The sequence below is a fragment of the Erythrolamprus reginae genome, chromosome 1 (assembly GCF_031021105.1).
Source record: "Erythrolamprus reginae isolate rEryReg1 chromosome 1, rEryReg1.hap1, whole genome shotgun sequence".
In the NCBI taxonomy this organism is placed as follows: Eukaryota; Metazoa; Chordata; class Lepidosauria; order Squamata; family Dipsadidae; genus Erythrolamprus; species Erythrolamprus reginae.
Window position 1 is genome coordinate 67,134,585 of NC_091950.1, and position 27,278 is coordinate 67,161,862.

A 27,278-nucleotide genomic window follows, 5' to 3' on the forward strand; every position below is an offset into this window, starting at 1 on the left:
ATTCCTATGTTTTCTCCCTTACTTTTATAAATAAAAATGAAAGAATTCAGACAATATTTTTCTAAATGCACCTTTGTGGCATGCTTGTTCTGGGCAGGAATAGTATATATTCTGTAATATTATGCCACATATAATAATATCACTAAAGTGGTCCCCATGAGGATTAATGTGATAGGTAGAGAGTAAGGAATATGATTTTGACAGAGAAATGCAAACTCTGTTACCAAAGCAGCAGTGAAGTCCATAACAAACAAAAAATATTTAGAAGTGGCTGAAGCAGACACTTTGCTAATTCACAGGAGTACAATTGGGGTGAGGGGGAGTATAGCACAAGGAGGCTTTTAAGATTCTGTAATTATAGTAATTATCTCAAGAAAAGTAGTATTAGCCCTCCTGGCCTGGTGGGGCTAATAGGATACTTCGACCTAGTCTTAATTACAATGAATATATGGAAGGTGGCCTGTTCTACGTCAATGATCTATAACAGGGGTGTCAAACTCATATCCTCACGGCAGCATCATGTGATGTATTGCGACTTCCCCTTTGGGAGGAGGGCATGGCCAACACACGAAACATCAGCCCATGAGCGGGCAGTTTGACAGCCCTGGTGTGTAACATCTTTATTTCGAAGAAGGCCACTGGATCCCACACAACTCCATAAGAGTATTTCATAAATAGTAATGATAGGTTAAATATTTTTCTGAAAATGTTTCCCTTTAACCAGGAAAAAAGTTTAGAATAAAATAAAATATGAAGAGATCTACGTAGTCTAGAGAAAATGATGGGGGATATCACTGCAGGCTCTTTTCTAGTAAAATAGGAATTTTATGCCTGGCCATATCCATATTGTATCCATGTTATGAATATGTATATCCTGGTAATCATTCCATGAGATCACACATGGCATGATCACAAAATGTTATATGTACCCAACAGTTTAAAAACTGTGGGGATATTTCATGTATGCTCCCCTGTCACTGCCTTTAACCTATCTAATGTATTGTAGATCTCTTCCTTGTTTTTGAGCCCATGTCACCCCTTTCTCCTCTTCCTCAGTATATATAAAATGCAATGCTATTCACCAGAAATTCTATAGATAAAGACATGCAAGGCACATCTGAATCTTGTTTAGTTCATAGCAGGTGTATTCTGCTACAAAAACATAAAAATTTTAAAAACCCTGAAAGATAATAAATATTTGTGACAAAGATGGTAGGGAACAATAACAATAAAATCTGTTTTTCCTGCACTTATAGGAAAGCTACATCCTAAATTGGAGAACAGAGTTGGTCAAGTGTTTTAAACCCTCTCTGGGTTTCTCTCCTTACATAATAGATCATCACTTCTTTCAACGATTTGCATGTACTAACTATACAGTGTATGAGACACTCAGCTAATAAACTATGCTTAACTGAAGACAGCATCAGATTTCTTAGAGGTTTCTCAAATTACTGTCATCTAACGAGGCCTATCGCATTCCTTTTCACATAACTTATTAAATACTAAATGTCCAGGTTTTCTTGCTTTATGGCTGTCCACACATATTTTTAACAATGGCCACTTACAGAGTTTTCTATTCGTGCCTCTAAAGCCTATCAAACTATTTTCATTTTGCCAGTTCAGTGTCAAAGGGACATGGACCGAACTATGGAGCAGGTTCATAACTAAGTTTGGCTTCTGCCAATATTAGTAAACATATTTAATAAAACATCCAAGAGAGAAAGATGCACCACTAAAGTAATGCAAATTCACCCTAAAAATATAGCATTGAGAAAAGGCAATAAAATACTGGTTCCACAGAAAAACTCTGCGCTTCTACCCACTTTGAACAAGTCAAGAAGGGAGGAGAAATAATCAGAGAAGAGAATGAAAGAAAGATACATATCCCAGGATCTGATCCCTGTGTTAATATTTAAATACACTGCTACTTACTACTTGACACACTCTAGGAACCCTCAGTATACAATTTCATACAGCAGGAATTAATTCACATCATGTCAGGGAGAAAGAGCAAGGGTCATGTTACTATAAATGAGCAAGACACTCTTTTCCAAGAAACAGGAGACAATGCTTACCCAGCAGGTTTCTCTCAACAAGACACCCTCCAGATGGCGAGACTGCAATTCCACCCATATGGAGAGTATCAGGTTGGGGCTAATCTGCTGCCACCCGAAAGCTTCTATTACTTCCATCACTCTAACAACAGTCGGATCCAGAATAGCACCAGAAAGTGAGGAAAATGGAAACCTTGTCTCCAATTAATCTCTAAAATGCATCCCAATCGGGTACCGCCATGGCAAGCCAATTAAGCCACAGCATTCATGTGGCATCCATGCCCCCAAAACACAGGCAGTCCCTAAACTGTCTTCTATTTACAAAACTTGTATCTCGAGGATCCAGCTAGCCAGTTTGCAGTGGGAGTTGCATGATGTGCATTTTCATCCGAGGCAATCCATTATTTGAAACAAAAGACACTAGGATCACATTTCAGATGGTTTTAGAGCATATGCAACAATATGGTATGCTTTTCCCACTCCCCAAGTTATTAAAAATATTAAAATTCTCAGAAAATACAAATTAAGAAACTCTTCCATAGGAGTCAGTAATTATTTTTTTTTTGCTTCTAGCCCGTGTTTATCTCTTGAGATTTTCTGCCAACTTTGTTCCTTCAAATGCAGAAAGGAGACATATAGCTTACAATGGGGCTTTTTGAAGTCCAAAGCATTCTACTTCTATGTGGGCTGAGAAACAGCACCAAAAGGGCGTTTAATGTTACTTTGCAAATGTAACTTCTTTCCTTGCCAACGAATAACTGGTGAAAGATCTGTGAGTTTGTTTGTTTGTTTGTTTTAGTTGGGTGTATTTAGTTCCTGATATAATGCAAAGAAGTGGCTATCCTTTAATATACAGGATATCACCCCGAGTAAATAAATACCTTGGAAAATATGCACTTTGTACCCTCTGCGTCCCCTCCCACTCTTATAGGTAGTGTTGGTTCAAATGCTTTCCACCAAGTGATCCACAAATGAGAAGATCTTTATACTCTGATTTGGTAACCATTAAGATCAGGCATGGCTTTGGGTTCTGTAGGTTTCTTGTCTCCAGATGGTCTGCACAAGGGAGAGAATTGGGAAACAAGCAAATGAGCTAATGAAAAGAGCCTGTACTTTCTAACAAGAAAAAAGTCTTTAACTTTTTTAGTATCTTAAATTGTTACCGTTATCTGCAGAGCTTAGCTAGGTAATCATCTCACATATTCTTCAAGGATACATTCCGGACATAATTAAAGCAGAGTTCTCAAAGCCTTGACTTGGCATAAGCACCAGGCTGTTTCAATCAACCTCTCTATCTCCTCTCCTTCTGTGAGTCATATGATAAAAGTCAGGAAGAGGCTTGTCATCCTTTTGTTGCTTGAGTTTGTTGCATGAGAGGGAGAATGGAAATGATGCCTGTTTCTTTCCATTAATGAGCTTTCATTATGACAATGAGCTTACAAGTCTGCAATGGGCGAAGGCAATTTCTTGCAGATGGCATCTGCAGTTTTTCTGTGATGAGTATTCACAGAAGGGAGGAGTTTGTGCAATGCTTCCCAAGGACATTCATATCTATTCTAACTCAGATTTCTAACAAACACCCTTGTTAGGAATAACAGCACTCAGCAAAGAACATAATTGAGATATTCCCTTCCCCCTAGGCCTATACAATTTATGCATGGTATGTTTGCGTGTATGTTCGGTTTTTTAAATAAGGGTCTTTTAATTATTTTAAATATTAGATTTGTTATATGTTGTTTCATTATTGTTGTTAGCCGCCCCGAGTCTACGGAGAGGGGCGGCATACAAATCGAATTAATTAAAAAATAAAATAAAATAAAATAAAATAAAATAAAATAAAATAAAATAAAATAAAATAAAATAAAATAAAATAAAATAAAATAAAATAAAATAAAATAAAATAAAATAAAATAAAATAAAATAAAATAAAATAAAATAAAATAAAATAAAATAAAATAAAATAAAATAAAATAAAATAAAATAAAATAAAATAAAATAAAATAAAATAAAATAATAAAATAAATAAAATAAAATAAAAAATAAAACAAGACAAGACAAGACAAATAAAATAAAAAACAAACCAAACCAAAACAAGACAAGACAAAACAAAACAAAATAAGATAATAAAATAAAATAAAAAATAAAAAATAAAAAATAAAAAATAAAAAACAAAACAAAACAAAAAAAATAAAATAATAAAATAAAATAAATAAAAAACAAAACAAAACAAAACAAATAAAATAAAATAAAATAAAAAAATAATTGCACGTAAGTTAAAGGCACGTAAGTTAAAAGCCTGTCCAGCCATTTCCGACTCTAGGGCTTGGTGCTCATTTCCACTTCTTAGCAGAGGAAGCCAGCATTATCCAAAGACATTCTGGTGGTCATATGGCCAACATGACTATACACCGAGTCTGTTGCCTTCCCACCAAACTGGTACCTATTAATCTACTTGCATTTGCATGCTTTCTAACTGCTAGCTGGGCAGGAGCTGAGGCAAGTAATGGCCTCATGCGGCACTCATGTCTCAAAATGAGACAGTCAACTTTCCAGGTGACAAGCTCAGCATCTTTAACCGCTGAGCCATTGTGTCCCCTAGAATTGCACAGAAATATGCCAAATACTGTTGGAAAGAAGTTATAATTCAGTTAATGGTCATTCTCTAAAATCCACGAGACTGATCATTCAACCAATCATTTAATATCAAAATGTCACTGGGAGCAGTAACCAAAGAGGTTGCTGAGAGAGAAAGCAGGTGCGAAGTGTATGTAATGAGACAAGAATAATTATGTAAATTATGTCTCTACTCACAAAAGACAAAGAGTTATGTGCACTTAAATTATAGCAAAATCAAGGAAACAAAAAACTACATAAAGACAAAGCAAAATATTGCAGGCTTACCGCCTTTCTGTCCTGCTATTGCGACGATGTGGACTGGATTGGCTACGTTGTGGGGATGATACATCCTTTTTCCTATCCTTGGTGGGTGATGGTGGTCCAGTAGTTTTGCTGATCTAGGGAAAGAGAAACTTTATACCCTTAGGCTTTTCTCTTGATACAAAAAATAGGAAAGAGCTTGCTGTATTTTTAGCACATTTTAGGTCTTTTGAATGTTCAAAATACTTCACCAAAATTTTGTGTATGTCATGCCCCAGCCTATACAATAACTTTTATATACTGTTGTTGCTCTGCAGCCCCACCTAGTGGCTGGAGGGACAAATGTGCACCAATGTATAATCTTTATACACTGTTGTTGCTCTTTAGCACCATCTAGTGGCCAGAGAGACAATACCAAGTATATTGTTTGAAGCTGACACACCCTTTTACCCATCAGCCCACACTCTCAAAACAAATCCATGCGGTAAGCCAGATTCCTTTCCTTTAGCATTTGGAGAAGGCAGGAGCATAAAAAAGAATCCATCTTTAATCTGCAGCACATGGTCATCCAAGGACAAACCCACATCCCACACACATAGCATCGTTGGTGAGATTTAAATATTTATTAATTGTTATGTTCAGCAGTAACTTAATGCTGTCTATCTTGTATTTGATTCTCATTGTATGTATCCCTGTTTTCCACAGTTTCACCCTATCCTGTTCTTTCAATAAAACATTCAGATCTACACACACGATCTGTTTTATTGGAGGATAGGTGGGTTTAGCTGCATGTCGAGCTCCACACAGACTAATGTGTACTGAAGCCATTACAGTGTTTGAAAGTTCATATACATATATCTACAGAAAGAGCAAGTTGCTGCTAATTATTGTGCGGATAGGAAGAGAAAATTTGCCAAATAAACACATCCAATATTTAGCCTTAAGAAACATCTAACAACAATTATTCCTTCCTTCCTGTAGTAAAAGAACCAGTGTTGTGTATAACAGGTTTCATCTTCCAGCACGCAAATAAGAGCAAATCAATCAAGTAATATTTAACTAAGGCAGGGGGTGAGCAATCTGAACTATACATGAATCTCCCCACCCATCCCTATTTGTAGATCCCAGAGCCCCTTAAAACTCTGACTGCCAAAAATGGATGAAACAGCATTGGCCCAAGTTCCTTCCTTCCTTCCTTCCTTCCTTCCTTCCTTCCTTCCTTCCTTCCTTCCTTCCTCCTTTCCTTCCTTCCTTCCTTCCTTCCTCCTTTCCTTCCTTCCTTCCTTCTTTCCTCCTTCCTCCTCCTTCCTTCCCTCCTTCCTTCCTTTCCTTCCCTTCCTTCCTCCTCCTTCCCTCCATTCCTTCCTTCCATTCCCTCCTTCCTTCCTTCCTTCCTTCCTTCCTCCTTTCCTTCCTTCCTTCCTTCTTTCCTCCTTCCTCCTCCTTCCTTCCCTCCTTTCCTTCCCTTCCTTCCTCCTCCTTCCCTCCATTCCTTCCTTCCTTCCTTCCTTCCTCCTTTCCTTCCTTCCTTCTTTCCTCCTTCCTCCTCCTTCCTTCCCTCCTTCCTTCCTTTCCTTCCCTTCCTTCCTCCTCCTTCCCTCCATTCCTTCCTTCCATTCCCTCCTTCCTTCCATTCCTTCCTTCCCTCCTTCCTTCCTTCCATTCCTTCCTTCCTTTCCTTCCTTCCTCCTTCCTTCCCTCCTTCCTTCCTTCCATTCCTTCCCTCCCTCCCTCCCTCCCTTCCTCCCTCATGTGTATGACACTATCCCACCTATTCCAAATCATCAACCCAATCAGTGTGGTTCCAAATTCACCCCCAGGCACTCAGTTAAGGACACTCACTCATATTTTATAAAGGTAGATTAAACTTGTTGTGGACTTCAATTCCCAGAATTCCTCAGACAGCAAAACTGGCTGATTAATTCTGGAAATTGAAGTCCACATGTCTTAAAAGTTGCCCAAATTGGAGACCCCTGGATCGAACAATCAGTTCTTCCCCCCAACCACTTCCCCTCACCTTTAGCCTCATATCACGGGAATGTCTCTCAAGCTCCTTGCGGAAGTCCTCACGGCTCAGCTTCTCCACATCCAAGACGGAATGCTTCCACTCGATCTGCTCTACACTGTGTGGGTCATGGGACACACACTGGCCAAGCTTCACCTTTTTGAGGGTGTGCCAGCAGCACCGATATGCCTCTTCATAGTCAAAAATAAGCTCACTCAGTGTGCGGAAGGTGGGAGCTTTGTACATGAGATCCTCACGTCGACTTATGCCAAGCGCCCCATAGCGGCCCCCAATGTTCACTCCCAGCACAATATGGTGGAAGTAGTTCCCTGAGAAAAAAGTTTTGAAACTGATGGGGAAGCGGTCCAGTGTTGGCATGTGGTTGGTGAGGTAACTGTTGATGGTACAATATTCAGGAAATAGATGGTACAACAAAGAAAAGTAATGAACCATCACTATATATTGCTCACAGTCACTCATGCCCTCATCACCTCGAGGTTCGATTACTGCAACACTCTCTACATGGGGCTACCTTTGAAAAGTGTTCGGAAACTTCAGATCGTGCAGAACGCAGCTGCGAGAGCAGTCGTGGGGCTTCCAAGATTAGCTGACGTTTCTTCAACACTCCGTGGCTTGCACTGGCTACCGATCAGTTTCCGGTCACAATTCAAAGTGTTGGTCATGACCTTTAAAGCCCTACATGGCATGGGACCAGATTACCTCCGGAACCGCCTGCTACCGCACGAATCCCAGCGACCGATAAGGTCCCACAGAGTTGGCCTTCTCCAGGTCCCGTCGACTAAACAATGTCATTTGGCGGGCCCCAGGGGAAGAGCCTTCTCTGTGGCGGCCCTGGCCCTCTGGAACCATCTCCCCCCGGAGATTAGGACTGCCCCCACCCTCCCTGTCTTTCGTAAACTACTCAAGACTCATTTATGCCGCCAGGCATGGGGGAGTTGAGATATTCCTTCCCCCTAGGCCATTACAAGTTATGCATGGTATGTTTGTGTGTATGTTTGGTTTTATTATAAGGGTTTTTAGTTGTTTCATTAATTGGATTTCTACATGCTGTTTTTATCATTGTTGTTAGCCGCCCCGAGTCTGCGGAGAGGGGCGGCATACAAATCCAATTAATAATAATAATAATAATAATAATAATAATAATAATAATAATAATAATAATAATAATAAATTTTTACATATTTTAGGCTTCATTCTTGTCTCTTTTCAGGTTAAACTACTACAGGTAGTCCTTGACTTATGATCACAGCCCTAACAAGGTGCTAATGCTCTTCCTGGCTTGCGGGATTTTTTCATTTCTACTTCCTTCGAAGACATTTTTTGCCAAGCCCTAAGTTTTTGCAGGCATGTTTTCATAGCTACTCCTTCTGAAGTTTTTTCCCCCATCCCTAATGAGGTTCTAATGATCTTCCCTGCTTACAGGATTTTTTCATTGCTATTCCAAATAAGTATTTTTCCAGCGCTAAGTCTTTTTAGGCTTGTTTTCATTGCTACTTCCTCCGAAGATTTTTTTTTCAGCCCTAACCAGGGGATAAAATAATGTGCTGAAGCTGACCAGACTAAGGACACTAGCCAGATAAATACTTGATAGATTTTTTTTCCTATTTCCTCCCCCCAAAATAAGGTGTGTCTTATACTCCAGTGCATCTTATACTCCAAAAAATACAGTATGTTTTTTTCATGTGACAAAATACCAAGCCTATTTTCTGTATCTGTAGATAAATCTCAACTGAATAATCTTCAGAACCATGCATGCATTTGGATCTGGCTTTGGTGCATCAGATTTCTTTATCTTAGTCTTCAGGTCTATGAGCTTGGGCAGATCATCTAGCACCATAAAGACAATTCAAAGGTTTATAATATAGGTCACATAGTGCCTCCTAACACTAATTCTAATACTAATTCAAACATAAAGTGCAATAAAAATCCTATTCCAGCTGCACAAAGTGTTAAAAGAAAAGCAGGGGAAAACATATAATTAAAAGACATACTGGGACATAAGACACAATTATCTCAAAAGAGGATGCGATTCCTAGATTATTAATATAATAAAAAAGGAATCTGTCATTTGTATGCCGCTCCGACTCTTCAGAGAGGGGCGGCATACAAATCTAATAAATAATAATAATAATAATAATAATAATAATAATAACAACAACAACAACAACTAAAATATTTCTAGTTAGAAAATGAAGGTGTCTCTCTTTTTTTGCTATTATGCTTCTTGTCTAAAACAAGAAGAAAATTAAATATATATTTTGCATATCAGAGTGTAAGTACAGGATTCAGGTGTTATTTGTGGAAACCGTGCACATCCATTTAGTCTTCTAAAATAAAAGGATACATTCCTAGGATCACAGCCTCCAAACACTTGATTGGCAGGGCTTCCTTTGTCATTTCTTTGGCCAGATCCATCAGCCTGTAAGACAAGCCAAGAGAACAAGCAAGAATATTAATATTTTAAAAGTTTTGTCAGATAATATATAGATGAAGAACAGCCTAAAGAGAAAATATGATGGGAAATAACTGCTTAGTCATTCAAGAACAGAAAAAAAGTCATGATGGGTAGTTCCTCTTCACTTCTTATTTACTTTTTACTACTAATACTGAATTCAACATTCAGTAAAAATTTGTCTTCCAAACCGGATTAAAGGTTTGGTGAATAGTTTAAATAATTTGAGTATAATCATATAACTTTATATGTTTAATCTATCATTAAATGTTTCAGGTTAAGAGGCCCAAGTGTGCCATGCAGTGGAGGCTTAAACTACCCAAATGGAATTGCAATCAGGAATAATAAGCACCTCCACCCATATTTATCACATCAGCTAGGCACCAATTATGGCTACTGCTGCAAGAGTTCAGAAGTGCTGAACTGCACTGAAGGAGATGGAAGGCCTGGGAATCAAGCGTAGGTTGCTTCTTTAGCAGATGATATAATATTTTTGCTGTGGCTGTATAATGGATCAGCAACCAGAAAAAGTTGTTCTTTTAGAGTAAAGGTAAGAAAAAGAACTATTCTCAAAATAAGACTGGAAAGATGATACTTACCCGGTCAAAGGCCTGCTTTTCTTGATTTCAAAGAACTGTGTCCCAGTGTGATTGTATCTGGGAATAAGAAGTTAAGGGATATTTGACTTGGGATATTTGACTTGGAAGAGCTGCTGGAGGACCGAGGGGTGGGTTAGGGTTATTGATAGGTATGTGTGTGTGTGTGTGTGTGTTGTTAGAGGGACTACCGTGCATGTAGCATGCAGCAGAAAGGTTTACTTTTCTTTCACCGATAATGACCCCCACAAAATCCACTCCATCTTTCCACTTCAAAATACTGCCAGCACTGAATCTAGCAATAGCAAAGTGCACTCAAAGCACTCCACATTTTTTCTACAGTCTCAGGTTTTCCTCCATGCACTTGGAAAGGCATCGAGTGAAATGCCTTTTGAAGGCTGTATTTTTGGTGTAGCACAACAAACTTTGAAACGACTTATCTGTGGCTTGCTTACAACAATGAGAGAGAGAGAGAAAAGGAGAGGGGGGAGGGAAGGAGGGAAGGAAGGAGAGAGGGAGGGAAGGGGGGGAGAGAAGGTTCTTTTTCCAGTGCAGCTGAAATGTTAATGAGTTATTTCTTTTTGTAGATCAAACAAGGAAGTTGCTTTGCTTCACTTTTCATTTCTTAGGACAGTGATAGAGAACCTGTTTTTGGTCCAAAAATTGTGCCAAATTATTATTATTATTATTATTATTATTATTATTATTATTATTATTAATAATAATAATAATAATAATAACAATAATAATAATTAGATTTGTATGCCGCCCCTCTCCGAGGAGTGCAGGGCGGATGTTGCATGCATGGGCCAACACCCATAGCTCCATGCACCACCGCATGCGTGTGTGAACCCTCCCGCTCCTGGCATGCAACGGCACACCTGTTTTTGCTCTCCCAAGGCTTCAGAGCCTTTCTGGGAGCGTGGGAAGGGTGAAAATGGCTTTCCCTACCCTCCCTGAGGTCCTGCATAGCCCATAAATTGCCTGGAAATCAGCAAACAGTCCATTTTCAGCCTCCGGAGGACCTCCAGGATGATGGGGAAAGTCGTTTTCACCCTTCCCAGGCTCCTGGGAAGGCTCTGAAGCTTGGGGAAAGCAATGAATGGGTATTCCCCACCCTCTCCAGAGGGTGTTTCCTGACTCCCAGTGAACCCAGAGGGTGTTTCCTGACTCCCAGTGAACCCAGAGGGTGTTTCCTGACTCCCAGTGAACCCAGAAGGCCTGAAAATCAGCTGTTTGGCACACACAGTTACGCGTGCCATAGGTTTGCCATCACTATCTTAGGGATTCCGATGCAGCTGAAAGGATACTGAAGTTCCCTGATGTAGCGCTGTATAGCTTCCAGGCGCTCAGGGATGAGAGTGGTTGACTGTAGAGTAGGCACACTTGGTATGGAGATCTGTAGATAAGAAAGGAGGGAGAAAATGAAATTCAAGATCACCAAGTCAAAGATGAAATCCCATTTATATTCTAGTTGAAAGGAAGGAAGCCTGTGATATTCCAGAGGCAAATCAATTGCAACTTCCAGCATCTTTAATCAGAACTGCACTGTCTGGAGCTACCTGAAGATATCATTCATTAATATTAAGATTGCCACAAGACTGTCTGCCTCAGCCTATTATAGGTAGTCCTCCCATTACCAATTGCCTCATGCAGCAACTGTTCGAATTTTTTTAAAAAATTAACTTTGTGTTATGATCATCACAATGTCCCATGATCATTAGGATCACCATTCCTGTGTTTCACAACTGGTGCACCTTTATGGCCACTGCAGCATCCCCCAGTCAAGCTGCACACTCAGTTTGTGACACGCAGAGTTAATAGAGAAAGCAGTAAAATAATAAACTGCGGCCATGTGATATTTTTCACTTAGTGACCATAGCATTTTGCTTAATGACTGACAAGGAAGAAAAGCCATTTTTCTGCTTAGCAACTAAACTGCCAGTTCTAATTGTGGATTGCTAAGCAGGGGTTAATAATAATAACCTAATAATAATTAATAATGATTTATTAGATTTGTATGCCACCCCTCCCCCGAGAACTCGGGGCGGCTACCAATATTTAATGGTAATAGCCAGTTAGTAAGCAAAAAAGTCTAATGATCATTTTGTCTATACATTCCTTTGTCTAAGCCAGGACATTGCATTATAGAAGTGCTATACAATTTCATTAATTCTAAGAAGCTTTGGATTTGTTAGAGTTGTAGTTAAGCTCATTGGGGTAGAGGAGCTAAGGTTGACTATGATATTTTAACAATACTCAAGCAGAAGAGTGGGAATTTGGCATGGCTCATCTTTTTAATGAACATTTAATGTAACGTGTGAGAAAACAAGTTGGAAAACTTTGAAATATCTGAATATGAGATAGTGACATTGAGACATGTATTTATTCTTCAGAATAAAATATACTGTTCAAAAAAATAAAGGGAATACTCAAATAACACATCCTAGATTTGAATGAATGAAATATTCTCACTGAATACTTTGTTCTGTACAAAGTTGAATGTGCACAACAGCCTGTGAAATTGATTGTCAATGTGTTGCTTCCTAAGTGGACAATTTGATTTCACAGAAGTTTGATTTACTAGGTGTTATATTGTGTTGTTTAAGTGTTCCCTTTATTTTTATTTTTTTTGAGCAGTGTACATTAGGCCAGAGGTCCCCAACCGCCGGTCCGCGGACCGGGACCGGGCCGTTGGGGCTTTTCAGCCGGTCCGCGGCGCCAGGGCCCCCTCGGCCTTTCCGCACCACCAGCGGCGCTCTCCCCGCCAGCCAGCCAAGCCCCGCGCCCGCCGGAACCGGCTCCTCGCTCTCCCCCTGCCGCCCGCCGCGTTTGCAGGAGGTGGGGAGGGTCGGGCGGCCCGCCAAGGCCAGGAGGGACGCCGCTGCCCCCCCTTCCCTCTCTCCGCCCGCCGCTGCGCCTCCTTGACGCTGAGAGGAAATGCCGGCAAAGGCTTTCCTCAGCGGAGGCCGGCGAAGGTGATATTGAATGTCGGGGGAGAACGGGCGGTTGCGCACGCTCCCTATCTCCCTGCTAGCCCACTCGGAATATTCAAAATAAGAAAAACCTTTGCCGGCGAAGGCTTTTCTTATTTTGAATATTCCGAGTGGGCTAGCAGGGGGATAGGGAGCGCGCGCAACCGCCCGTTCTCCCCCGACATTCAATATCACCTTCGCCGGCCCCGCCTCTCCTGCAAACCCCCTTGCTGAGAGCCCGGGGCGAAAGTGCTCTCGCAAAGGTGAGGCGGGCAGGGCGTGCGCGCGTCATCGCTGAGAAGAACGGAGAGAGAACGAGAGTGAGTGAGAGCAACAGACAGCAAGATAGAGAGAAAGTGAGAAAGAGAGAGTGAGAAAGGGGGGGAGAGAAAGAGATAGCAAGAGAGAGAACAAGAGAGAGAAAGAGCGTGAGAAAGAAAACAAGAAAGAGTGAGAGAGAGAGAAAGCAAGAGACAGAAAGAAAACAAGAGAGAGAAAGTGAGAAGAAGAGAGAGAAAGAGGGGGAGAGAGAGAGAAAGAGAGAGGGGGGAGAGAGAGAAAGAGAGGGAGAGGGAGAAAGAGAGAGGGAGAGGGGGGAGAGATAGCAAGAGAGGGAGAGAGGGAAAGGGGGAGAGAGGGGGGAGAGAAAGAGAGAGGGAGAGAGAGAGGAGATAAAGGAAGAGGAGAGAGAGAAAGGAAGAGAAAGAAAGAAAGAGGGATAGAAAGAGAGAGAGAGTGAGAGATGCTCAGTGAACCTTTCTTTGAAGTTGCCTTTCTTTCTTTCTCTTTCTTGCTTTCTTTCTTGCTCTTTTTCTTTCTCTCTTTTACCTTCCCTTCCTCTATTTCTTCTTTTCTTTCTCCTTCCTACCTTCTTCCCTTACTCTCCCCTTTCATAAGTTTCTTTCCTTCCTTCCTTCCTCTGTTCCTGTCCCTTCCCCCTTTCTTTCTTTCTTTCTTTCCTTCCTTTCCTCCCTCCATTTCTTGCTTTCCTTTTCCTTCCTCCCTTCTTTCCTCCCTCATTCCCTTCTTTCACTCCTTCCTCTCTTACTCTCCCCTTTCACACCTTTCCTTGCTTCCTTTGCACCCTTCTTTTGTTCCTGTCCCTTCCCTCTTTCCTTCCTTCCTTCCCACCCTCCGTCCATTCATTCACCCATTCCTCTCTTGATCGCCCCTTTTACGGCGCCGCTGACAGCTAGCTCCCCCCCCCACCGGGCCATGGAAAACTGGTCTAGCTTAAAGCCGGTCCCTGGTGCAAAAAAAGTTGGGGACCTCTGCATTAGGCAATATCCAATGAATGGGAAAATATTCTTCAGTTCTAGTCTACGGAAAGGGGCGGCATCCAAATCTAATAAATAAATAAATAAACAGGGCCAGTCCTAGATATTTGATTTTTTAAAATTGTCTTCTTCCAATAGCCAAGTTATTTAAGCCATTTGAAGCAGAAAAATCCCTTTAGCACCTGTATTTTCTAAGCAAGAAAAATATATGATGGTCAATTGGTGAGACATCAGCTGCTGCTGTCTCTTTTATATCACCCAAAGTTGGCTGCTACTCAACTCTGCCTAAAGGTAGAACTAGCCATAACTGCCAGGTAGTAAAATTACAACCTTCTTTGAAGAAGGCATTTAGAGAAGCAGATCCTGGTTATACTTAAGACTAGTTACTCTTTTAACTGCTCCTTTTTTAAAAGAAGAGAAATTGTCACTGTTTCTTCTCATCTTCTTTAGAGTGGTAGGACATATGTAACCCTACATAATACAATGGAAACCACTTAAAATGTGCAGGTCCTATGGCTATAATTAGCTTCCCATTTAAACAGCTAAGAGTGATGATGAATTCACTATACTGTACACAGAGCTGGGCCTTGAACCCAGATTAAGTTAAAATTTCCATCATATCAAGAATTTCAGTTCTATCATGAGACAGAGAGGGGAGAGTGAAAATCAATTACTTGTTCCTCTTAACTCCAAGCTAACTGAGATGCTACAGTAACACTTTCTTGTGACACATTTTTCCCTGCTAGACCATCAAAATGTATTACTATACACATAGTAATTGTTAAAAGGAAACCTTTTTGGGAAAAGCTATTACAGTGATACCTCGTCTTACAAACCCCTCGTCATACAAACTTTTCGAGATACAAACCCGGGGTTTAAGATTTTTTTGCCTCTGCTTCCAAACTATTTTCACCTTACAAACCCAAGCCACTGCCACTGGGATGCCCCACCACCAGACTTCTGTTGCCAGCGAAGCGCCCGTTTTTGTGCTGCTGGGATTTCCCTGAGGCTCCCCTCCATGGGAAACACCACCTCCGGACTTCCGTGTTTTTGCGATGCTGCAGGGGAATCCCAGCAGCACAAAAACGGGCGCTTCGCTGGCAACGGAAGTCCAGAGGTGGGGTTTCGAGGACTTTCGTGTTTTTGCAATGCTGCAATTTCGCTGAGGCTCCCCTCGCTGGAAACCCCACCTCTGGAGTTCTGTTGCCAGCGAAGCACCCATTTTTGCACTGCTGGGATTCCCCTGCAGCATCACAAAAACACGGAAGTCCGGAGGTGGGGTTTCCCATGGAGGGGAGCCTCAAGGGAATCCCAGCAGTGCAAAAACGGGTGCTTCGGCTGGCAAAAGGGGTGAATTTTGGGCTTGCACGCATTAATCGCTTTTCCATTAATTCCTATGGGAAACATTGTTTCGTCTTACAAATATTTCACCTTACAAACCTCATCCTGGAACCAATTAAGTTCGTAAGACGAGGTATCACTGTATTTTCTTTTAAAGACAGTGTGACCTACTAGAACACATTGATTGTAGTGATCCAGCATTGTTAACAACACAGCAAAGGAGTTCAGCACTCCACCAACTGCTGAACTCCTACCTATGTCCTTTCCGCATTGCCCTGAAAGCAACTTTTAAAAATTATGAAATTATGAAATATTATTTTTTTAAAAATTATGAAATGCTACAGGCAGATTGCCTTACCACAGCATAGTCTGCCTATGCATTTGTAGATTCCAAGCCTAATCAGTTGATATTTAAAGAAAGGAACACAAACTCGCAAAGGATGTTAAGTGGTTACACTAGTATTTTCAGATATTATACTTGGATGAAACTAAGTGTACATAAAACCCATTTAGGAAAATGTTATTTATTCATTTTCATTCATTCATTCATTCATTCATTCATTCATTCATTCATTCATTCATTCATTCATTCATTCATTCATTTTCTATGCCACCGAACTCCCTAGGGCAGTGATAGTGAACCTTTTTTCCCTCTGGTGCCAAAACAGTGTGGGTGCACACTATTGCCCATGCATGAGTGCCCACGCCCATAATTCAATGCCTGGGGAGGGCAAAAACAATTTCCCCCACTCCCCCAGAGACCCTCTGGAGGCTGGAAACAGCCTGTTTCCCAACTTCTGGTGGGCCCAGTAGTCTCGTGTTTTGCCCTCTCCAGGCTCCAAAGACTTCCCGGGGGCCAGGGGAGAGTAAAAACACCCTCCCCATCCTCCCAGAGGCTCTATAGAAGCCAAAAATGCCCTCTCAGAGCTCTGTGCGAACCAAAAATCAACCGGCTAGCACACACATGCACATTGGAGCTGAGCTAGGACAACAGCTCGTGTGCCAGCAGATATGGCTCCACGTGCCACCTGTGGCACCCATATCATCACTGCCCTAGGGACTCTAGGCAGCTGACAACAGGAATATAAAACAACAGTAATACAAAACCTCTAAAAACTGTTTAAAAACTATTTACAGTTAAAACAGTTAAAACAGTTAAACCCCTGCATACCATTCATGGCTGAATCTCACTGGTTACCCCCATAAGATCAGCGGCCCAGGCCTGTGGGAAAAGTCAGGTCTTTACAGCTTTCCAGAAGGCCAATAGGGTCAGGGTGGTCCGTATCTTAGGAGGTAGCTTGTTCCAGAGAGCTGGGGCAGCCACAGAGAAGGCCCTCCCCTGTGGACCCACCAGCCGACACTGTTTAGCTCAGTGTTTCCCAACCTTGGCAACTTGAAGATATTTGGACATCAACTCCCAGAATTCCCCAGCCAGCATTCGCTGACTGGGGAATTCTGGGAGTTGAAGTCCAAATATCTTCAAGTTGCCAAGGTTGGGAAACACTGGTTTAGCTGATGGGACCCGGATAAGACCAACTGTATGGGCCCTTACTAGTCGCTGGGAGCTATGTGGTAGAAGGCAGTCTTGAAGGTAATTCTATTGTATTAGTCTTCCTCAAAAGATGATCTGGGATGTGTGTGTGTTCTGCTCATGCTTGAACATGTAAAGATGTTCTTAAGAAAAGCCTAATTCTTAGAGCACTAATGGTGAATCTTTTTTGGTTCATGTGCCTTTTTTTGGTTCACGAGTCTGCAGAGAGGGGCGGCATAGAAATCTAATTAATAATAATAATAATAATAATAATAATAATAATAATAATTGTGCATGTGCTAATGCATGTTCACATGTCCACACCCATTCCCTCCCCCGTTTATCCCCCATGCTGCCCCTACACACAACCGCCCTGACCCCTGCGCATGCGCACAGGCCTCACTGAAGCCTGGGACCGTGAAAAAATGGGGAAACGGGCAAACAGGAAGTTTGGAAAAACAGACTTCCGGTTTGCCCATTGTGCTGTTTTTTGCACTCTGGAGGCTTCAGGGAAGCTTCCTGAAGCCTCTGAGTGCGAAAAACAGCCCAACCAGCAAACTAGAAGTTTGGAAAAACAGACTTTCGGTTTGCCCATTGGGCTGTTTTTCACACTCCCCGAAGCCTCCGGAGGGTGAAACGGCCTTTCCCAAAGCCCAAAATCAGTTGGCCAGCACTGGAGCTGACATAGAGCAATGTCTTACGTGCCCTTTGTTATGGCTTCACGTGCCACCTGTGGCATGTGTACCATACGTTTGCCATCACTGTCCTAGAGATTGCACCTATGTGATTCTCTTGGTGACATTAGATAAAAGGTTTATTTAATGCAACTGGAGTCTCCTGTCCATAAAAGTGGAAGCCCTGCTAAATCAGCCTCCCTGATAACAAAAGAGAATTCTATTCAAATTCCAATGGATCTGAATCCATCCAATATCCTTCCAGAACTTGGCATACAATTTGGAAAGTGTGGGAGCAAGGAATGCGTGGCTGGGATAATAGGGCAGAACCAGCATATTTGGAAAGTTGAGACCATGTAATGAATAGAAATGTGACCAATTGTTAAACCGTTTCGCATAAGAAGCCAAACTGGAGAGGTTGCGCTCTGCCACCTGTTGTAGTTCTCCCATCTATTACTCCACTGTTCTTTATCTTTTTTGATGGGGAGGGATCAGAAAGGCATATCACTAACCATGTTTAAAATAATGCCTTTTCTTAGCTATGTGACACCTGGAAGTATAATTATAAAGAAAATTATATTTCCATTTTCTGCATGGATATGTCAGAAAGCAGCTACATAGACAATGGCAAGTTTTACAGCAGTTACATACTTGAAAATATTGAACAAAAAGACAAAGTTTCCCTGAAATAATTACAATTTAGAATATTTTTGAGGCAAAGATGGAAGGAATAAACTGAAATTCTGTACAGCATTCAAGATACCCCAAAAGACATTCGCTACTTATAAAAACTTTTAGTTCCAGAAACTTAAGTTAGATTGGTGCTTTAATCATTACCAACTGGAAAGCTATTGGAAGATCCTTAATTTCACATGCTGGAAAAATAAAGCTGTGGCTCCTACAAAACAGATTAGAGAAACAGATGTGGAAAGGGAGATGACAGATGTTAAAGCTGGCTTTAGAAAAGTCCAAGCAACACAAGCCATTGCTGATACACACTGGATAATTGAGAAAGTCCAAGAAAAACAAAATGAGCCTCACTGGTTATAAAAAGATCTTTGATGTATGTCAATCATATCTTGCTCTGGGATCTCTTTAGGAAGATGGGAATGTCAGAACATCTCTTTAGGAAGATGGGAATGTCAGGACATCTCATTGTCTTCATGCAGAACCAGTTCAAGTAATCGTCAACTTACAACAGTTCATTTAGTGACCGTTAGAAGTTATGACATCATTGAAAAAAGTTTGGACTTTGGACAGTTTTCACACTTACAACCGTTGCAGTGTTCCCCATAGTCATGTGGTCAAAATTTAGATGCATGGCAACTGACTCATATTTGTGAAATCGCAGCATCGCAAAAACACAGAGGTCCAGAGGTGGGGTTTCGAGGACTTTGGTGTTTTTGCGATGCTGCGATTTCACTGATGCTCCCTTTGCTGGGAAACCCCACCTCCGGACTTCTGTTGCCAGCAAAGCGCTCGTTTTTGCGATGCTGGGATTCCCCTGCAGCATCTCAAAAGGGGTGAATTTTGGGCTTGCACGCATTAATCACTTTTCCATTGATTCCTATGGGAAACATTGTTTCGTCTTACAAACTTTTCACCTTAAGAACCTCGTCCCGGAACCAATTAAGTTTGTAAGACAAGGTATCACTGTATATAATTGGGTGAAGAAATGTCAATAATTTACACTGTGCCTGTCAATCCAAAGCAATTTTTATTTAAGGACTTTGGCCTCCCACAATCTCTGCTATTCTATTATGCATTTTCTATCTTAGGTAAAATGGGAGGGGAGATGGTATGAGGTTGTTAGTATGTAGCCATTACAAATTCCTTCTAGAAAGCCAAGGTCATCCTTTGCCTCTGCACCTGCACGGAAGAAAATGGGTGGACTCTATCAGCATGGCACTTGAAGATTGGACAGTGTGATGGATTTGTGGGAGTGGGGACAAGCACTTGTACTTTCAACTGGGCCGTAAAACCCGGGGGGGGGGGGTTAGATTCGAGTTTCGCCCAGATGTTAATATATTAATATTAATATATTATATAGATATTAATATTGACTGTTTCTTCATTGTTTATTTGACCCCTATGACAATCATTTTGTACCACATGATTCTTGACAAATCTATATTTTCTTTTATGTACACTGAGAGCATATACGCCAAGACAAATTCCTTGTGTGGCCAATCACACTTGGCCAATAAAAAATTCTATTCTATTCTATGTACCAATATGTCTCTATTGATAAATTGGGACTTTGAGGAACACTTTGCCTTGGACTCTGATTTAATTTTGGATGCTATTTGGAACCCTGATTGTGTCTATGACAATACTCTGATGGCTAAAAATGCAAATAGCCCATGAGTTCTAGTCATGAAGGTCAAAGATGGATGAATTCAGTGACAACAACTGTTGAGACACCTAAAGATAAAGATTGGGACAGATTAATCTGGGAAAATCTGTCCATGCAATCGTAACAGATGACACCAACCTGATGTCACATAACTGATCATGCTGCAGCAACTAAAGGCATCATAGCAAGTATTCTGTTAATATTCAAACTCTCCCATTTATCTCTTGTAATGCTGACCGAACCATAGTTTGTAATCTATACGTGAATTCCTGTCACTTGAGTCACTAGGCCTTCCAGATACCCATATTTGACTCAGAGTTTTGGGCTGGAACCTATCCAACTTATCCAGATGCAAAATGTCTGCAGAACAAAGGCTCCTTCCTAGGCCTTGGAAATATGAAGATCTCATATTCTGAGCATCCAGACAGCACAGCTACTATTAACATTTCAAGATATCAAGAAAAGACAAAACTTGGCAATAATGCACAGGAATAAAACAAACTAAACTCAGGAGCTGCTTTCCTGACTCAGCAAAATGGCCTTAAGCAGCAGAAGATACAGGCTCTATTTTACCTCTGCTATAACTCTGAAACACAGCTCTGTCCATTCCAACACACTCCCTTGTTATTTAAAAGGACTCTTTCTGCAACCTTTCTGAAGACTCTCCCCCTGTCCAAGATGAACATGTGATAACACAGGGCAGTACTGGGGGGTGGGGAGCCCTGTATAAACATGCTCACCTTTTCTGCAGCAAGCAGCTCATTTGGGCACTGCTGCATGACAGGAAAATTGCTACCAAATCAGTTACTATAGGTCAGTGTTTCTCAAATAGTGCCCCCCCAAGGGGGTGCAGAATGATGCTGGGGGGTGCGTGACCCCAGGAAAAATGCTTTTTTTGCCGCATAGGGGATTTTTTCACCAAACAATAGCACACAGCACAGAGTAAGAGATATGAAGTGCATATAACAAACCCTTAAAAGACACCATGGAAAAATATTTAACAGGGATGAAAAGAAAGGAGGAGAGGGACGGAGATAAAGTGACAAACGTAAGTCTCCCAAAAGCTAAGATGAAGAAATATGACAAAGCATATGTAGCACTTGTCTTTACTGTGACTACAGTGGGAGATGAGGAAAGACCGGTACGTTTACTGTGTCTAAAAATGTTGGCAGAAGACAGCATGAAGCCAAATAAATTAAGGCATCACTTAAACACATTACACCCCAATCACGCCGATAAGCCGCTTGAGTTTTTCCAGCGAAAACATGCAGAATATTGCAAACAATTGTCCTAGCGGAGAGTTGAGGAGGGCATGAAATATTTATTTCTTCCTAGGGGGGCATAACAGAAAATAATTGACAAACACTGTTACAGGCCAATGCTTCTCAATTATTTTCTGTAATGCCCCCTCCCAGGAAGAAGTAAACATTTTGCGCCCTCCAACTCTCCAACGATGTGTGTCTAGCAGCCCTCCCTCCCCGCCCTGCCACCTCCAAATTGCGCTTCACCATGAGATGCACGTCCTACCTGGCACTTGTACCGGCAACCTTATCAGGTTCTTTGGTATTGTGTCCAGGGCAGCCCATTCTAAAAGAAAATGTCTCGCGAGTTTGAGAAGTTTGATTGAACTTGCGAGAGGGTTTCTTTAAGAACAGCTGCCCTGGACACAATGCCAAGGAACACGACAGAGCTACCGATACAAGTGTCAGGTAGGATGTGGCAAAAGAAAAGCATGTTCCCTGGGGTCATGCATCTCCCTCCCCAGCATTGCTCTGCACATCCACAGGCTGGATCTGACTCATGGTGTTCTAGAAACCATTATTTTAGTAGCTATGGGAAACCTGCTTGAAATTAATAATATTCAGGGTTTGCCGCAAGTCTTTGTCCAATGGTAATTCAGCTCATGGAGCTAAATAATGATGATGACAATGTAAAATGTGTCTGTTGTCCCAACAACTTAGTGAAGCTTGTTGGGCTGGCCAACCTAGAAATGGCACTACAACCCTTATGTTTAGTCTTTTGAAGTCGCAGAATGCGGGGCCATAAGACTGGCTCCTGGGCTAAGCATACATTTCATTTGAATGAATATATAACTTGTAAGGCTACACAATTCAAAAGGGAACAGGTGATGAGGTTTGCACATGGGCAGGTGTCCAATGAGTGCTTGCACACACAATGAAGCCGGGGATGGGTTCTGGATTTTTTCACTGCCGGTTCTCTCAGTGACACTGCATGCATGTAAGAACATAAGGAGAGCCATGTTGAATCAGGCCAAAGCCCATCGAATCCTGCATTCTGTGTCACCCAATGGCATTATTATTATTATTATTGTTGTTATTATTATTATTATTATTATTATTATTATTAATTAGATTTGTATGCTGCCCCTCTCCACAGACTCGGGGCGGCTTGTCCTTGGGGATCTTGAACAGAAAAAGAAGGCAAGACCTTCCCTTTCCCCTGACCCCCAACATGTGCGTGCATATGCAGTGCTTAAAACAACAAAAGTGTGCAGAAGCAAAAACCAAAATGGCAGCGCCTATGGCACTGCCAAGAGACCCAGTTCGAGGATGTGGCAGGCCTGAATCATTGCCAGTTCTAGCGACCCAGGCCAAGTTACTACAGGTTCTACAGAACCGGTCCGAACCAGCAGGAACCCCCTGAATGAAGCACCACCTTTTCCTCCTCAAATCCAAAATAATTCATAATCTAGTGTCTTGTAAGTGAAGTCTGTATTAATTGAGCTTTCTTCCATTCTGTTTTTAAAAGCACAACTAAAATGTAATCCCACGAAGGAAGATCAAGAGGCAGATAGATTTATTTTGGTTATTTGAACAGCCTGCTCTCAGTTTCTGCTTCCATTTTCAAGCCTAAGCAGGTTATCACATGAATGCATTTTCAAAAAGAAGTTCCTTGCTGAAAGCCATTATCAACAGGCCTTTGCTACAGCGCAGGGATCTCCAACCTTGGCAACTTTAAAGCCTGGAGCACTTCAACTCCTAGAATTCCCTACCCAGCAAAGAATTCTGGGAGTTGAAGTCTTCCAGGCTTAAATTTGCCAAAGTTGGAGACCCCTGCTGCTTTGCAGCAAGTCGTCTACATTTTGTCCAGTGTAAGCCAGTCAGTAAATCTGACACAATCCTTATCAAGTGAATTGCGCTCTATTTCCAGTTTTAGTAATATACTAAATCATCTGCCTTTTCTAAGCTGCTACTTGCTTTTATTCATTTAACCTAGTCATCTGGCATTATTGCTCATCAAGGACTTTCATGAAAACAAAGGTTTGAATCACCTACTACAATAGTCTCCTGATAACTTGATCTCAACATGGATAAAGTTGCACTATAATATTTAATGGAAATAACCCAAAATGTTCTTCAACCTTTCCTATGCATTTGTTCCTTTCAGCTATGGCAGTTGGTACAATCTTCACAACACAGTTATATAGGCTCTTAGTTAGAAGAACTAAATATTTAGAATTCAGAAAAAGTCAATCAGTTCAAATTAAACTTCCAGAAGTAAAGCTCTGTATAACAAGTTTAGATAATCTCTTCCAGGCTGGAAAGACAAAAGAACAGGAAACTGTCCAAAGAATTGCAATATCCACCTATTGTTGACTCAAAACGTATCTAGCATGACCTCATAACATGTAAGTATGTCCCCAAACACTGTAGGTTTAACATGATAAAGAATAAAATTAATATACTGTACAACAGAGAGACTTATAGTCAAAGATATTATGTTGTCCAAATATTATGTTTCTAAGCTGCTATCTCAGAACTGTTTCGTTCATAGCTTCAGATTCTTAAAACTAATTATACTGTTTCATCCAACTCTTATGTGCATAAATCTTAATATAGGCGGTATTAGAGAGCTGTGAATTATCATGTGAACTCAACTCAAGTTCTTTTCCCAGCACAAACATAAAAAACGTTCAATATAGGACAGTGTCAATAAACTTAAATCAACTCAGCTCAGGTGGATCACCTTTAAAGCCAATGTTGGCACACCTTCATCAAAAAAAGAAAGCTTACCCAAGTGAGATGTTCACAGGAAACAGAAGGAGGAAGAATCATTTATATGTACCTCCTAGCATCATGACTTACATCCTTGTGTCAGGCATCATGACACAAGTGCTAAATTAACTTTTGCATGATGTTGTCAGGATGTGTCATTATGTCACTGTGGCTTGTTATAGCCACAGTCTCAACTGTGTACCCTTGTAAAGTATAATTTATATGGATTACTTTGTATAATCTGTTTATATAATTACTTTGTAACTCAATGCACTGCAAGCATAATGTATTCTGTTGAGCTGTGTCTAAAAATGCAGATTCCTTTAATAAATTTGAACAATCTGGTTGTTCTTTGTTACATCTATTAATGAATGAATCCAGCTCAGATACTAACACCTACCTGATCCTTTTCTAATATTGAAAAAAAGCTAAGCATGTTGATTTTACAAAGTACTTGGAATGAAAAATCAGTAGAAAAATCCCATGGCAATAGGCTACTCAAAATCATCTTCGGAGAGGGGTGGCATATAAATCTAATAAATTGAATTGAATTGAATCTTGGAAAACAATAATGCTAAACACTTTCATATTTATGCAAATAAATCTGGTTGGATATGTGCACTTAGCAAAAATTAAGCTTGACTTAGTGGCACTTTTATGAGTAAAACAGATAAATTAGATTGTTTATGTGTTGATGGATTTCTCCCACTTGCAACCTTAATCTGTGATTCATATTCATTCATCGTCAGACTCAAATTAGCATTGATTTCCACCACCCATTTCCCTTTGTTGACTGATGTCAAGGAAGCAGTTTTTTCCAACAATTTCGGAGTCCTCTCACCTTGGGTAGATCAGTGGCTCCCCGAATCCTCAGAGCTATTAATTCTCCCTCAGGATGGATCTTGGCCACATGTTTCCACATTCTTTCCCAGGTGGCCTCATTGATGGGAAGCCCTCCCCGGTTGACAAAGAAAGGGACCCCCCCATCTCGGAGGTCTTCATCTCCATCTTCTTCTTGCTCTTCTTCTCGCTGGGCCACCCCTTCCTTGGCCTGGGATCTCCGCAGAACAGCGGCGCCACCACCGCCGCCACTGCCATCCACTCTGCAAGCAGACATCCCAGCATCCATCAAGCTTGACCTCCCCCTTCTTCAGACCACAAAACCTCTGGGCCCCTTCAGATGGTTTGAGACACAAGAGCGGCCACCGAAGACATAGTCGCTAGAGAGCGGAGGCCCTTTAAGACAAGACAAAAGGGTGGGGCTCATTGATAAAGTGGAGGGTGGGGGGACAGTGCAACAGCAGGGCTGAGGTTTGCAAATTCTCCAGCCGGGAAGGAATGAGGCTCATTTGCTTTGGGAACTTTGGAATTTCTGCTCAGAGAGAGAAGCTGGCTAATCTCTCAAGGCTGCGAGGGATAAAAACATCACCAGGTTCCATCATCCCGGAGAAAGGAAAGGAGGGAAGATGAGGATGTGGGAAGAGAGGACTCAACTCACCTATCTGGACATCATCATGAGCTGGTGGCCACCAGGTCCGGGAAAGCATCCCAAGAGCCAGAGGGAGGTTGCTAGCCAGAAGAGCCGGAGAAAGACGGTCTCTCACCCACCCACCCCACCCCACGCCGCGGAGGAAAGAGAAGAGGCAGACAAAAGGCGAAGCAGCAGCAGGGGCTACGCGCGGGGAGGGGGGGCGCGAAGGGAGGCGGCTTTCCTCGCCTTTCTGGGCGGGGAGGGGGAAAGTCTCGTCAGGCAGCCAAAGCCCGCCCGTTGCAAAGGCAGGTGAACTCAGCGCGGGTCACAATGCACCGCCGCCGGAGAAGGGAGGGCGGCGACGGAAGCCAGGGCTGCCCGCTGCCGCCTCTCTTGGAAATACGGGACTCCTTTTTTCCCCCCCAGGCAAGCCCGACAACTGAGCGGGCGAGCCGGAGGGACAAAGGTCGGCTGGCCCCGAGGGAGGGGAGCGTAAGACGCTGCGGCTCCCCTTCTGCGAAGAGAAGAAGAGGCTGCCGCGGATGCCGGCGAGCAGAAAAGGCGCTGCAGCTGCGCCAGCGTGGCTGCCTTGGAATTCGCCTCAGGCCTAAGCGGGCTCGGCGCTGCAGGGGGGGCGGGAGGGGGGGGGCTAGCGTCACACAGAGTAGCCTCGCCGGGTCTCCCCCTGCCTTTCTCCCCCCTCCCTCCCGGCGACAGGCATCGAACAGTCCCCGCGCATGCGTGCCTTCCCAGGAGAGAGGATAGTTAAAGGGACAGGGACAGAGGGAAGCGGGCTGTTGGGCTGCTACCGGTTTGGTTGGAGCCTGGATAGTGGAGAAGCAGAGGTTGAGGTGTGCCGGTTGCCATAGTGTCACTTCATTTATTATTTTATTTCATTTCATTATTTATATGCTGCTCGTTCCAAAGCGGACTCAGAGCGCCTAACAAATGCAATAAATACAATAATATTAAAATACAGTCACAAATACATAATAAAATCAGTAATAATGATAAATAATAACTTTAAAAGAAGCATACACACATAACACTCAATCTAATTCCAGACCTGCAGGTCTTAACCACTTTCCGGAAGATCGGTAGGGAGGTGCAAATCTCTGGGGGCAGTTGATTCCATATGGTTGGAGCAGCCACAGAGAAGGCTCTTCCCCAAGGTCCTGCCAACTGATATTGTTTGGCAGACGGGACCTAGAGAAGACCGAATCTGTGGGCCCTTACTGGCCGCAATGAGGGAGGAGAGAGGAGGCAGTCCCACAAATAGTCTGGCCCAGAGCCACTTATCCTCCTGGGTGACCTTAATGGGTGGGTTTGTGGCGACTTGTGAACTAGGACTACAGGAAAAACTTTGGAGGTTTACACCTCTAAAAAAAATATTCTCTCAAAACCAGTTAAAGCTTGTGAATTTTTTTTTAAGGGAAAACCAACAACCTCCTATGGAGATTCTCAAGTCATCTGGTCATGGTTTATTTTATTTATTATTTTTATTTATTATTTGGATTTGTATGCCGCCCCTCTCCGAAAACTCGGGGCGGCTCACAACAAGTGAAAAGACAATCCAATACATAATCCAATTTAATTAAAATATTATAAATTTAAGAAAAACCCCTATACTAA

General features: G+C 42.0%; 1 protein-coding gene across 2 annotated transcripts; it reads right to left on the reverse strand.

Moving 5' to 3' along the window:
- Positions 1–605: 605 nt before the first annotated feature.
- Positions 606–26,259, reverse strand: VASH1 (vasohibin 1). Of its 2 annotated transcripts, XM_070754267.1 has the most exons (8): positions 25,674–26,259; positions 25,017–25,411; positions 11,316–11,404; positions 10,009–10,065; positions 9,302–9,376; positions 6,949–7,330; positions 4,956–5,068; positions 606–3,110 (listed from the first exon to the last, which is right to left on the reverse strand). In XM_070754267.1, the coding sequence occupies exons 2-8, from the start codon at positions 25,302–25,304 to the stop codon at positions 3,038–3,040; spliced, it is 1,077 nt and encodes a 358-aa protein (XP_070610368.1). In that variant the 5' UTR covers positions 25,305–25,411; positions 25,674–26,259; the 3' UTR covers positions 606–3,037. The 2 variants fall into 2 exon arrangements, with proteins under 2 accessions (XP_070610368.1, XP_070610369.1); XM_070754268.1 differs by lacking the exon at positions 25,674–26,259 and having other exon boundaries at positions 25,017–25,512.
- Positions 26,260–27,278: the final 1,019 nt, after the last annotated feature.